Source organism: Rhincodon typus, chromosome 2 (genome assembly GCF_021869965.1).
Source record: "Rhincodon typus isolate 14 chromosome 2, sRhiTyp1.1, whole genome shotgun sequence".
NCBI lineage: Eukaryota > Metazoa > Chordata > Chondrichthyes > Orectolobiformes > Rhincodontidae > Rhincodon > Rhincodon typus.
In genome coordinates, this window is record NC_063333.1 from 131,683,434 (window position 1) to 131,697,070 (window position 13,637).

Genomic DNA, 13,637 nt, shown 5'->3' on the forward strand with positions numbered 1-13,637 from the left:
TTCTTTGTATCTAAGATTTGTACCTGGGTACTTGTATGTAATGTGGCACCATAAGAGGTGACATTGTAAACTTTTCACTGTACTCCTGTACTGGAATACATGTGACAATAAATATCCTATATTCTATTCCACCTATAGGATAATATCCTATTCCACCATCTGCCGTGGCAGGATTCAAACCTGGGTCTCTGGATTAACAGGCCAGTGATAATACCACTGGGACACAGCCTCCACAGTCCTCCTCCTTCTTAACATCAAGATGCCCCAGAATATCAACATACGCCTCTGTAATCTTACCATCATCCATGTCCTTCTCCTTGGTGTCTGCTAAAGCAAAATACACATTAAGGACCACCTCACTTCTTCCGGCTTCCTTTGTCCTTGAGTGGATCTATCCTTTCCCTAGCTACTCTCTTGTTCCTAACATATGTATTAAATGCATTAATCCTACTTGCCAAGGTCATTTTGTGGCCTCTTTTAGTCCTCCAAATGTCTTGTTTAAGTTCTTTTCTGCTTCCTTTATATTCCTCAAGAGCCTTGTTTGATTTCAGTTTCCCAAACCTTAAATGTGCTTCCTTTCCCTCTTTGACCAAACTTTCGACATCTCTTGTCATCCAAGGGTCCCAAGTCTTGTCACCCTCATCTTTCATCCTTGAAGGAACATGCTGGTCCTGAACTTTGATCAAGTGGCCTTTAAAAGATTCCCACTTGTCAGATGTGGATTTACCCTCAAACAGTCACCCCCAGTGTAATTTCTCCAGATCTGCCTTGCCTTGTGATTTAATTATGAGATATAAATTTAGTGTCAGTGTGAAAATACAAAAAAAAGCTTACCAAAATAAATACTAACACCACAAGTACAATTTTGAAATTTATTGAGGTGTGCCACAATTTTGTATCTATTTGTATTATTATTAAAAATGTGATGACTGATGGTTGTATGGTATGTTCACAATGCTATGAAATCAGATCAAGTCCTAACGTGTATTCCTTACTCATGTTAATACAACCTTTATATTTTTTGAGTGTGGTATGGCAACAGGGCTTGAAGACTTTGGCAGTCCCAATGCAATAAAACTTCATGTTGTTAACACGGCAGTGTTTATAATTTTCATGGTTTGTAAAGAGCATTTTTCATAGTAATAAGATATAATTTGGCTGATATTTTTGGTTTCTGTGATTGCCATCCGGGAAACCTACTGCGTTTCAAAATAAATTAGGGAATCAGGGAGACCAATGAATGCAGAAATGGAAAACTGCATCCCTGTAGTGTTTCAGAAATGCAATGATTCCATTTGATTTCATCATATCACACTAATTCTTAATTCAATCCATCTTGAAAACGCTTGTATAATCCTAATTATTGACTTACTCTTTCCTTTAGTTTTTCACCTGTCTGAGAAGGTCACCTTGGTGGTACCAGAAAGCATTCTGCTGATTGTACTGGGCCTCATCCTGGGAGGAATTGTCTGGGCTGCTGATCACACTGCCTCCTTCACTTTAACACCGAATGTCTTCTTCTTCTACCTGCTGCCACCAATCATTCTGGATGCCGGATATTTTATGCCCAGCCAGCAATTCTTCAGGAACCTTGGATCAATTCTAATGTATGCCATCATTGGGACAGTTTGGAATACCGTATCAACTGGTCTCTCCCTGTACGGTGTCTTCCGGACTGGTATTATGGGTAAGGGCACATATCCAAACTGTGGTTTTATTATCTCCAACTGAAATGAGACCAGGGTTAAATACAAGTAGCAACTGTGGCTAACTGAAGTACTAAAGGAGTTACAATTTTCAATCTTGTTTGTGTCTTGTCTCAAGCTCTGTACATCAGGAGCGTTCTATCGGGCGAAAAACCACGACTGAAGTTGCATCAGATTCTGGAGAGGAGTTTCCTCTCCATTCTGATGGGCCCCACTATCTTTATTTTCTGATTCTGAGCAGGATAGCAAGGATACTTTCAAGCTGAAGCACCCTCCTGGCCCCTTACGTACCTGAGCAGCATTTACCTCTCTGTGAGGCCACCATGACATTGGTGCTGTCAGCCTTCTGTATGGGTGACTAGATCATATGTGTGATGGCAGCAGGTTGGGAATATAGAGACCATCTCATGGAACATTGCAGGACTGCTTTGCATGTTTTTTCCGTGCGGATTTAGAACTCCCTTTTGGGCCCTTCTTTGGAGGATTCTGCCTAATGTTTCAAGCCATTGGTCTTTTGGCAGAGCTGGGAAAAGAGGTGCAACTGATTTTAGTAGGTACAAAGGCAAGGGGAGGGGTTGACAAAAAGACAGGAGGGGAACATCTGTGATATGGTAGAAGACAAGAGAGTTTAAATCACAAAAGAGCTTATGGTACAAGGCAAAAGGAGATGGTATTGGGACAGGTTAAGGAATAAAAGCTGTATCAAGATCGGTGTAAACACAAAAGGCAGAATTATCATTAGAGTCTTTTACTTCCATCCAAGGGGCCATTGGTTTAACTTCTCAGCTGAGAAACTCAATATACATAGCACCTCTCAAGAGAACTGGATGTCTTAAGCTGCTTTGTAACCAATGGAATATGTGTAGAATGTATTGTAGTGTAAACTGGAAGTATTCAGCATATGTGAAGACAAAGAAAAAGTTGGCATTTCAGGTCAGTGACCTTTATGTCAGAATGCATATCCATATGTAACTCTTGGCCCTACTCTCTCAAGCAACACCAATTCTAACTCAGCTGCTTTGGTCATAATTTTATTTTTTCCTTCATCTGATCTGGAGCTTTAACAAAAACCTTTTATCTTCCTTTCAAATGTGAAGGAGTGCCAATTTCAACAACTCATGGGTACCAAATGACTCTAAGGGCCCTTCCATTCCTTCCCTTCTTTCTAATGCCATTCCTTTTTTGAACGTCTTGCCTTGCTGTGTATTCATGATACCCTCAGATCTTCCACTCTCTGACTCTGAATGATCTGTTTTGGTTTTATTGCTGGCTGACCCTCCCCATCTCAATGAATTTCAAACTCTGAATGATGCTCAACTCAGTCCTTTGGCCAGGTTCCTTCCCTCTGCAGATCCTTTTACCCATTTCCAGTATTCTACCTCCACCTGGATGCCTTCTTTGGGTCTTTTACCCTTTCTAAATCATTTTATTAAAAACTTCTGGCCTAATATTGATCATCTCAATTTCTCTGCTCACTCTCTCACTCTCTGACCCTCTCATTCTCTGACCCTCTCACTCTCTCACCCTTTCACCCTCTCACTCACTTTAAGTTTCTTCCTCTGAATTTGGAGCACTTCATTCTCTCAGATCCAACCCTGACATTAACGTTGGCGTCAAAGTTACTGAAGGTGTAATCCTATTGTTGTCTGGTATATTATCCTGTACCTTGCAGAGGCCCAATGCCAACTCTCCAGCACGTCATCCTACCTTTCCTAGAACATGTCCCCATTACAGAACATTACTCAGGTCTGTCACTGGTACCACCATCTAGATGTCTTCCTTACACATCCTCTGATGTAATAAACCACCAATCCTGAACACCTCCATCTCAAAATCCATAAGCAGGTTGACCTATTAACTAGCTTGTTGCTACTCCGTTGAACTGATTTTTTCTATCTTGATTCTATTTTTTTCTACCTTCCTGAATGCGTCATCGACTCTTCCAATGTCCAACATCACTTTGGCAGTTTCCTGTTTTCTGGCTTTGACGGTCTTCTCTTCACTATGGATGTCCATTCCTTAGATCCTCCATGGTCTTACCCCTCTCTGTAAACGCCTCAACCTTCCAAAATCTGTGGAGTCCTCCAATTCTGTTCCTTTGCACAATTCCTGATTCCCTTCACTCCATCAAAATTGGCCATTTCTTCTGCTGCCTACGCCTGATTCTGGAATTCCCTCTCTAGACCACACCATCCCACTCTTTACTCCTTTTATTCACTCATTAGAGTGTAACTTTTTGACCAGACGTTTGGTCATCTCTCCTACCATTTGCTAATGTGGCTCAATGTCAATTTGATACCCCTCGAGTGAAGTGTCTTAGGAAGTTTTACTGCATCAAAGCACTATATAAATTCATGCAGTTTCTTATCCTAGACGTGACTGAAGGCTGACATTCTTTGTGGTTTCCATTTTGTTTGCAGGAAATCTTGATGCTGGCCTCCTGGACTTCCTCCTGTTTGGAAGTGTGATTGCTGCAGTTGACACAGTTGCTATGTTGACTGTGTTTGAAGAGGTCCATGTGAATGAAGCATTGTTTATCGTTGTGTTTGGAGAATCTCTGCTTAATGATGGAGTCACTGTGGTATGTTAAGGAGTGTTTAACCTGCTCACCCTGTTTGGTTTGGTATTGAAAGGAACCCTTTTGATTTGCGCAAACACATTTTTCAGTTTGGATGTTGAGATATTGCCCCAGATGTTTTAGGTTAGGTCAAAAGTAATTTTTTTAAAGTTAATTGCCAGCAGGAATGGCATTCACTGGTTATCTTTAGAAGGTGGTGGCCTTCTCTTTAAACTGCTCGAGTTCCTGTGGCATTTTTTTTGTAGCAGTTTGATAGCAGGCCGTTTTATATCAGGCACATTGGTGTGGGACTGCAGTAACATATAAGCCAGACCAGGTAAGAATGACATGCTTTTTGGCCTAAATAAGCCAGTTGTTTCTGTTTTTAGACATTCCAACAACCTTATGGCAGACTTTACAGATAGAAGTTAGATAATTTCCAGAATTTTTAAAAGTTGAGTTTAAGCCGATTTGAACTCTCATTCTCTGAATTATAAATGCAGTAGCATAGCTACTACGTTGCCACATCTGAGATTTAATGTGGGGAGGCAATGGCTTCATGTTATTATTGCTTCACTGTTAATCCAGAGACCCAGGGAATGTTCTGGGCTCCTGGGTTCAAATCCCACCATGGCAGATGGTGGAATTTGAATTCAATAAATATCTGGGATTAAAGAGTCTAATGATGACCATGAATCCATTGCTGATTGTTGGGAAAAAAACCATCTGGCTCGCTAAGATCCTTCAGGGAAACTCCTGCCCTTACCTAAGCTGGCTTTTGTATGACCCACAGCAATGTGGTTGACTCTTACCTGCCCTCTGGGCAAAGTTAGAAGTCAGATGACACCAAGTTGTAGCCCAACAGGTTTATTTGAAATCAAAAGCTCTCAGAGCTCTGCTCCTTCATCAGTTTGACTTCACCTGTTCCATAAACTTGCATTAAAACTACTAAAAATGGAATGCCCATGTAATGACTATCTCCTGATCCCTAAGTGAGATCAATGCCAGCTTTTGTTAAATTGCGAGCAGTTTTGTGCCAGATTAATCTTTAGCACAATTCAAAATGACAGAGTCCTTTTTTGTCCAGTGATTCCTAAAGTCTATTTAAATTGTCTGTTGCCAGCCATGTTACAATGACGACAGAGTTATTGACTGATCAACAACTAATCACTAACAGTTGGTTTACAACAGAAAAACTGCCTGAAGCTGACAGCATTGGGGAACGTGGAATCAAAGTTACCTGTTGCTTCCAAGTGTGCCATATGAATGACATCTCCCCTCAAACTGCAGGAGTCCTGTAGAATCTATTGACAATGAAAGTGAAACAAGTTGATAATCCTTCTGTGATCTTAACTAAGTAGCAGCAGGGTTGCTGGATCTGAGCATATACCTGGAACTATCACCACATGATTTCCTGCCTCCGACTGGTCCTACCACACACTCCTGTCACTGAGTGTCCGACTTGTTAATTCTCACTGTGCACTAAATCAGTTCATATAAGGCCATACGAAATAGGAACATAGTAGGATAGTCGGCCTCTAAAACATGCTCCACCATTCCTTAAGATCATGGGTATACAGTCATAGAGATATACGGTGTGGAAACAGATCCTTTGGTCCAACTTGTCAATACCGACCAGATATTCTAAATTAATCTAGTCCCATTTGCTAGCATTTGGCCCATATCTCTCTAAACCCTTCCTATCCATGTACCCATCCAGATGCCTTTTAAATGTTGTAATTGTACCAACATCCACCACTTCCTCTGGCAGCTCATTCCAGACATGCACCCCACTCTGCGTGAAAATGTTGGCCCTTTGGTCCTTTTTAATTCTTTCCCCTCTCACCTTAAACCTATGCCCTCTAGTTTTGGACTCCCCTACCCTAGGAAAAGTCCTTGGCTATTCATCCTATCCATGCCCTAAAGATTTTATGAACTTCTATAAGGTCACCCCTTAGCCTCTAACACTCCTGGGAAAATAGCCCCAGCCTATTCAGCATCTCCCTGTAGCTCAAACCCTCAAATCCTGGCAACATCCTTGTAAATCTTTTCTGAACCCGAATAAGTTTCACAACATCCTTCCTATAGCAGGGAGACCAGAACTGAATACAGTATTCCAAAAGTGGCCTAACCATTGTTACAATCGCAATGTGACCTCCCAACTCCCATACTCAATGCGCTGAACAATAAAGGCAAACATACCAAACGCCTTTTTCACTATCCTGTCTTGATCCAACATTCGTTATATCCACATTCCTGTGTTTTCATCGTAACCCTTGATTCCCCTACTGATCAATAATCTATCTATATCAGCCTTAAATATACATGACTCTGCTCACACAGGTCTCTGTAGCAAGGAGATCCAAAGTCACTCAATACTCTGAGAGATGAAATATTTGACTCTTAAGTGTCATTAATACGGCCTCTTTATGTTCATTGCCAATGTTTTCACAACTAACAATTAAAGGTGTTCAAATAAAATGCGGTGGGGAGAAACATACAATTTTAGGTGACATCTCTATGTTTCTCCCTCTGGGTTTATTTACAGTCTGGATCTTTAATTCTTGGCCACTTCAGGATGATCTTACAAGCCTTTGCAGTGCAGGCACAAAATTGACTTAACATTTGCTTTATGTACACCACTATGTTCTGGATACTATAGACCAGCTCATTTATCCTTACTGACAAAATTCAGGACTAGGAAAACTAAAAATAGCCTTGCTTGCAACCTATGGGGAGCCCACAGATCAGCACTAGATATATGAAGTGGTGCAAAAGTAGTAATTATCTCAGGAATCTGGTTACCATGGTGTTAGAATGAGTTCCATTAAGCCTTAGAAATGAGCCAAGTAACCAATAAGGGTTCAGTCTTGTATTTTCACAGTGCCGTGTTCCCAGTTCAAATAACCTCTCAGTAGCAGTGAGATACATCATATTTGGATTTAATAATTAAACCAGACTTTCAGAAGAATGGGTGGAATATAATTTACAATAGAAAGGAAATATGTGTAGAAAATCCTTTGTTCTACACTTGATAGTGGTGTAGTGTCCAGCGAGTTCAAGTTTAATAGATGTCATTGTTAAAGTGGGTAAAAAGTTCCTTTTTAAAATTACAAGGTATTGGTAAAACAAATTGCTCATGCCAGAGGAAGAATGGATTATCGGTGGAATCTTATATGGTTCTGGGCTACGAAAGGCATAGTGAAGTAGTATCGCACAAGTCTCGCGAAATCTTTCTTCATTTTTGGAGCATCTCACTGCATTTTTATGCTTTTGCTGAGCAGCGAGGTGAGTTTTTCAGTAGGCAGCAGTGAAATAACTTCACAGAAGCCGGTATCCCTTTTACCAAGTCTCCCTATATTTACACATGAATTGTCCTTGGTTTTAATACTGCCTCATTTAGAATCAGGTATCAGAGTGGCAGCATCTCTGACACTCACTCTTTTTATATGTCAGCCACGGCTCCCTACTTGGACCAGATTAACAGTCTCAATCCGGGAACCCGTATTCCATAAGGTCTAGCTGGCTGGCCTTGTTACAGCAGCAAGTTGTTGATTAAGGGAATTACTGTTTGTTAAACATCTATTAACACCACAAATTGTTAAATGCATCAATTGCTGACACACAAATTACATCATTGCATATTCAGGTTCCTATCTTACCAAATATGCCAAACAAGCTGGACATTTAGAAATCTCGAAAGCAAATCAGAATGGGTAACTGGTGAGTTCAGCTTACCACTGTCTGTGTGGAACTTCCAGGTTGCTCAGGAACAAACAATACCTCAAGGCACATTACAGAGGACATTGCACTCCTCAAAGGACATTGGCATCTGACATTTGCCAACCCTCCCATGACCATCATGGCACCTCTTCTATCCACTTTTGGGCAACTGAGGAAGCACAGAATTTCATTGCAGGGTACACTGGCAGCTGGCAGTGAAAGACTGCAGCAGGGGCACTTTGCATGCAGAGATGGGCACCCAGCTTGCAGACTGGACCAAGGCTGCATCTCAAGACTGCTCACTTGCTCTCCTAGTGCTTACTCACTCGGTGCCTCCCTGCAGGCTTGCTCCATGCCATCCCTTGCCTTGCTATGACATGCCTGTTAGCACATTGGCATTGGAGTTTCAGATTGAACCGAAGTGCTGGTGCACTGCCTTTATTGCCAGGCTCTTTTGCACAGATGCACAGAAAGGCTGCATGTCATGCATATCATCAGGAATTTGTCTGGCTGGAGGCTTGAAATCAGTCAGACTTAGGTGTGCATCCATCAATCATAAAGAAGAGTGCAGTGGGGCAATGTTGGAGGGAGCAAAATGAGGGGCAACCAAGGCTGGGAGCAGGGAGGTGAGCCCAGGTATTTGTGGAGGTGAGAACAGGACAGTGACAGGGGAATTTCTAGGGATATGGGGGTTATGTGGAACAGCATTAGAGTGTACGGCAGGCTATGGAAGAGGAAGAATTGTGAGAGATGAACACCATGGCTTCAGAAGGGAGCATAGATGCTGTGGATCATTAAGACATAATGTCAGAGTTCAAAGGCCGGCAAGGACAATTGGAGGTGAAGTTTGATATGGTGGGTCTCCATGAGGGGGCTGTGTGGTAATGGCCTGTTAGGGTAGTGCAGGGTAAAAGGGATCATGGAGGTTCCATAGAAGGTACCTGGTAACTGGGCAAAGCCTGAAACTGACAGTTGGTTCCAGGCGCTATGTACCCTGCCTTCACCTGCCATTCTGTAGAAACACAAGCCAAATGGAAAATACCTGGGACAATTCTCAAGGTGGGCAGAGTCAGTGTCTGTTAAATCGGTGAAAACACACGCTCTCCTTGTGGATGACAGAGCTCAGCTGCACTGGGCGTTACAGTCCAGATAGGACCTGACTGATGCCCGGTTCCAGTAGGATTGAGCTGGGTTCAGAAGACCATCATAGACCGCTAAGGTTCCAGCACTTGGTTTGCATTGTGAGGGTGAGCTGCAGTTCTGTGTTCTTCCCCTTTTGCTGGCTGTCGATAAAAGCTCATGTTTGGACTTGTCCAAATGCCTTGCTAGTATATGATTTTCCTCTGATGCACTATGGCAGGATGCAGATCTACAGTGGGCATTGAGGAAACAGCGGCGGTAGCTTTTAGAGAGGGTGTTTAGAAGGGATGTAGCAAAGGACAGGGAAAGTGTGTGGCCTGGTGGTAAAACAGTGACTAGGCTGAGAGAATGTGGTTGCACGTATAAGTGAGCATCAGTCATGCTGGCTAAGTGCTGTATGTACGCAGCATGGTCTTGTGGCTGCTGTGTCAGTACACTGCCAGTGAGGGGCAATGGTGGATTATCAATACCTGCCTGAACGCACTGCAACCTTTCAAAGATGGTGCAGGCTGCTGGTCTTTTGGTGGTCCAACGTTGTCCCTAGAATACAGGGTGGTAAGTTGGGGATAGAATTGGACATGAGGGACACCATGGTGGTGGAGTAGGTAGTTAATGAGGTTGTGTTTGGTAAAATACAGTGAGAAATATCGCAGAGCCTCACAGTGAGAGTCTCTCTAAAAAACTCATTGTAATTCCCACTTAGCCAAAAAAGAGTAAGATTCTGCCCAGAGCTACTAACAATAGGATTTCAGGGCCTTCTGACTCACTGCCAGTATACACACAGACTCTCATTCCTGTTGTGTCTTTCACTAAATCAGGACATTCCAAAGTGCTGCACAGTTAAGTGCCCTTGATGTGTAACCGCTATTGTAGGGAAATGTGACAACTAATTCAAACGCAGCAATGAAGTTAACAATCAGATAAACAAACTTAATGATGCTTAATAACGGTTGAGGGATAAATATTCACCAGAAGACCAGAGCAACGTTCTGCTGTTCTTGGAATAGTAATTGAGGGTTGTGAAATTGTATCTCTGACAGTGCAGCACTCTTTTGGAACTGCAATTGAATGTCAGGCTGAAATAAAAACAAAGTGCTAGAGAGACTCCAAAGATCTGGCAAGTATAATTACAACATTTAAAAAGCATTTGGACAGGTACATGTATAGGAAACGTTTGGAGGGACATGGGCCAAACACAAATGAATGGGACTAGTCTATTTTGGATAACCTAGTTAGTGTGGGTGAGTTGAACTGAAGGGTCTGTTTCTATGCTGTATGACTCTATAACTCTGTTTTTATTTTGGATTTCCAGCATCTGCAGTATTTTGCTTTAGTTTAAATGTTCACCTCGATTGTGCTGTGGTCTTTGAAGTTGGATCCATACCCATGTCCTCCTGTGTCATTCATAAGGGTGCTATAGCTGAGCCAGTGTTGACCAAAGTTAGTTATAACCATAAAATTGGAGAGATCTTTTTTTGTTTCATGGGACATGGGCTTCATCGGACATGGGCATCATGGGCAAGGCTAGCAGTCATTGCTGATTCCTAAATGACCTTAAACTATATAGTTTGCCAGGTCATTTCTGAGGGCAGTTAAGAGTTAACTGCATTGTCTTGGGTCTTGAGTCTCAAGCAAGCCAGAACAGGTAAAGATGGCAGATTTCTTGCACTAAAGGACAATAGTGAACTAAATGAATTTTTACAACAATCAGCCTGATTACCATTAACAACATAATAAAAACCAAAAGAACTGCGGATGCTGTAAATCAGGAACAAAAACAAAGTTGCTGGAAAAGCTCAGCAGGTCTGGCAGCATCTGTGAAGGAGAAACAGAGTTAACGTTTCGGGTCCGGTGACCCTTCCTCAGAACTGATGGTGGCTGGGAAAATGTCAGTTTATATGCAGAAAATAGGGAGGTGGATGGAGTAGGGAGTAAACAATAGGATAGAGCCCAAAGAGAGAGAAAGACAGTTGGACAGACAAAGGAGTTGCTAACGATCAGGCTGAGAGGGTGAATAGTTGTTAATAGGGACTATTAGTGACTAACAACAGGGGGTGTGTAATGGCAGGCTAAGTGGTAACAAGGCCTGGTGTGTGGGGTGGGGGGCTGGGACATGGGAGAGTTTAGGCCCTAAAATTATTGAACTCAATATTGAGTCCGGAGGGCTGTAGGGTCCCCAAGTGGAAAATGAGGTGTTGTTCCTCCAGCTTGCGTTGGGCTTCACTGGAACACTGCAGCAAGCCAGAGACAGCGATGTTGGCTAGGGAGCAGGGTGGTGCATTGAAGTGGCAGGCAACAGGTAGTTCAGGGTCTTTTTTGCGAGCAGAACGTAGATGTTCTGCGAAGCGGTCACCAAGTCTATGCTTCGTTTCCCCAATGTAGAGGAGACCACACAGTGAGCAGCAAATGCAGTAGACTAGATTCTGGGAAGTACAGGTGAAGTGCTGCTTCACCTGAAGGTATGTTTGGGCCCTTGGATACTGGGGAGGGAGGAGGTAAATGGGTAGGTGTTGCACCTTCGCTGGTTACAGGGGAAGGTGCCGTAGGACTGTAGGGAGGTGTTGGGGGTGAATGAAATGTGGACCAGGGTGTCCCGGAGGGAATGGTCCCTGTGGAAGGTGGACAAGGGAGGGGAGGGGAATATGTGTCTGGTGGTGGCATCTCACTGGAGGTGGCGGAAATGGCGTCTGATGATTTTCTGGATGTGGATGGTGGTGGGTTGCTGGGAGACGATAAGGGGAACCCTATCGCTGTTGCGGGAGGGAAGAGAAGGAATGACGGCAGAAGTGCGGGAGATGGGTCAGACCTGGTTGAGGGCCGTGTCGACAACAGAGCTGGGGAATCCTCGGTTGAGGAAGAAGGTGGACATTTCGGAGGCTCCCTTGTCAAAGTTGGCCTCATCTGAACATATGCGACAGAAACAGAGGAACTGAGAGAATGGGATGGAATCTTTACAGGAAGCAGAGTGTGAGGATGTATAGTCCAGGTAGTTGTGGGAGTCAGTGGGTTTGAAATGGATATAAGTGGCCAGTCTATCCCCAGAAATGGAAACAGAAATGTCGAGGAAAGGAAGGGAAGAGTCAGGGATAGACCAGGTGAAAGTGAGGACAGGTTGAAAATTGGAGGCGAAATTGATGAAGTTTTCTAACCCAGACGAGGGAGGGAAGCAGCACTGATGATATCATCGATGTATCGGAGAAAGAGTTGTGGGCGGGGGCCAGAATAGGACTGGAACAAGGAATGTTCCACATACCCCACCGATTACCATTAAGTTGGCTTTATATTTCAGATTCTATTGAATTTGAATTTTACCATCTGCCATGATGGGATTCAAATCCATATCCCCAGAACATTAGCTTGTGGTTCTGGATTACTAATTCAATTACATTACCAATTTGTCACCATCTCCACCCAAAAACGCCCTGTGTGATCTCTGTTGAGGAGAACACTGTTGGGCTATGGGCAGGGAATACCTTGCAGTCGCATATGAAATTGATATTGTCTGAGTTTAGAGCAGTCCCTTACCTCTGACTCAAAGGATTGTGGGGAACTTGAGAAAATAATCCAGGAGACTTCACTGAAGATGACCATTATTTGTCCAGTCAAACATGGTTGACTGAAATATGTAAGATTGGCTCCCCCTACTGGTTTATAGACAAAGCACGAGTACAATTATTTTCAAGTGTGATTGTAGCTTTTCTCAAGTTGTCAATATTTGTTGGCAAATTACTGTTGCTAGGTCCATTTTTCATCATTACACAAATTTGGAAACACCTCTACTCATCAACCCGAACTTGAAAATTATTCAGAATCAAGGAGATAGCTGAGTTTTTTTAATCATAACCTAAAATACTTCCAAATCTTCAATTACTTTTGTAATAAAGCCCCCTGTTGTGTAGGTAAATACGGCAGCCAATTAGTGAACATCAAAATCCCAATTAATGTTGATTTTTATAGCTCCTATCATGGCAGCAAAGGATTCCGAAGTCTTTCACAGCCAATGAACTACTTTTGAAGTGTTTCTATGCTAGAATGTAAGAAACATAAACTGTAGAGAAAACGTCAATGGCTGAGACTGTTTACCAGGATGATGTATTTAATTTGAGACAACAAGGTGCAGGGCTGGATGAACACAGCAGGCCAAGCAGCATCATAGGAGCAGAGAGGCTGACGTTTCGGGCCTAGACCCTTCATCAGAAAAGGGGGAGGGGAAGGGGGTTTTGAAATAAATAGGGAGAGAGTGGGAGGCGGATAGAAGAGGGATAGAGGAGAGGATAGGTGGAGAGGAAACAAACAGGTCGAAGAGGCGGGGATGGAGCCAGGAAAGGTGAGTGTAGGTAGGGAGTTAGGAAGGGGATAGGTCAGTCCAGGGAGGACGGACAGGTCAAGGGGGCGGGATGAGGTTGGTCGGTAGGAGATGGAGGTGCGGCTTGAGGTGGGAGGAGGGGATAGGTGGGAGGAAGAACAGGTTAGGGAGGCAGGGACGAGCTGGACTGGTTTTGGGATGCGGT

At 43.2% G+C, this 13,637-nt stretch overlaps 1 protein-coding gene across 1 annotated transcript in view; it reads left to right on the forward strand.

Moving 5' to 3' along the window:
* The window catches only part of LOC109931870 (sodium/hydrogen exchanger 3-like), a 136,746-nt gene that overhangs the window by 66,589 nt on the left and 56,520 nt on the right, over nucleotides 1-13,637 (forward strand). The window contains exons 2-3 of the mRNA XM_048614942.1: nucleotides 1,385-1,687; nucleotides 4,127-4,287. Of these exons, the coding sequence (XP_048470899.1) occupies nucleotides 1,385-1,687; nucleotides 4,127-4,287 (464 nt within the window). The remainder of the gene's footprint in view (nucleotides 1-1,384; nucleotides 1,688-4,126; nucleotides 4,288-13,637) is intronic.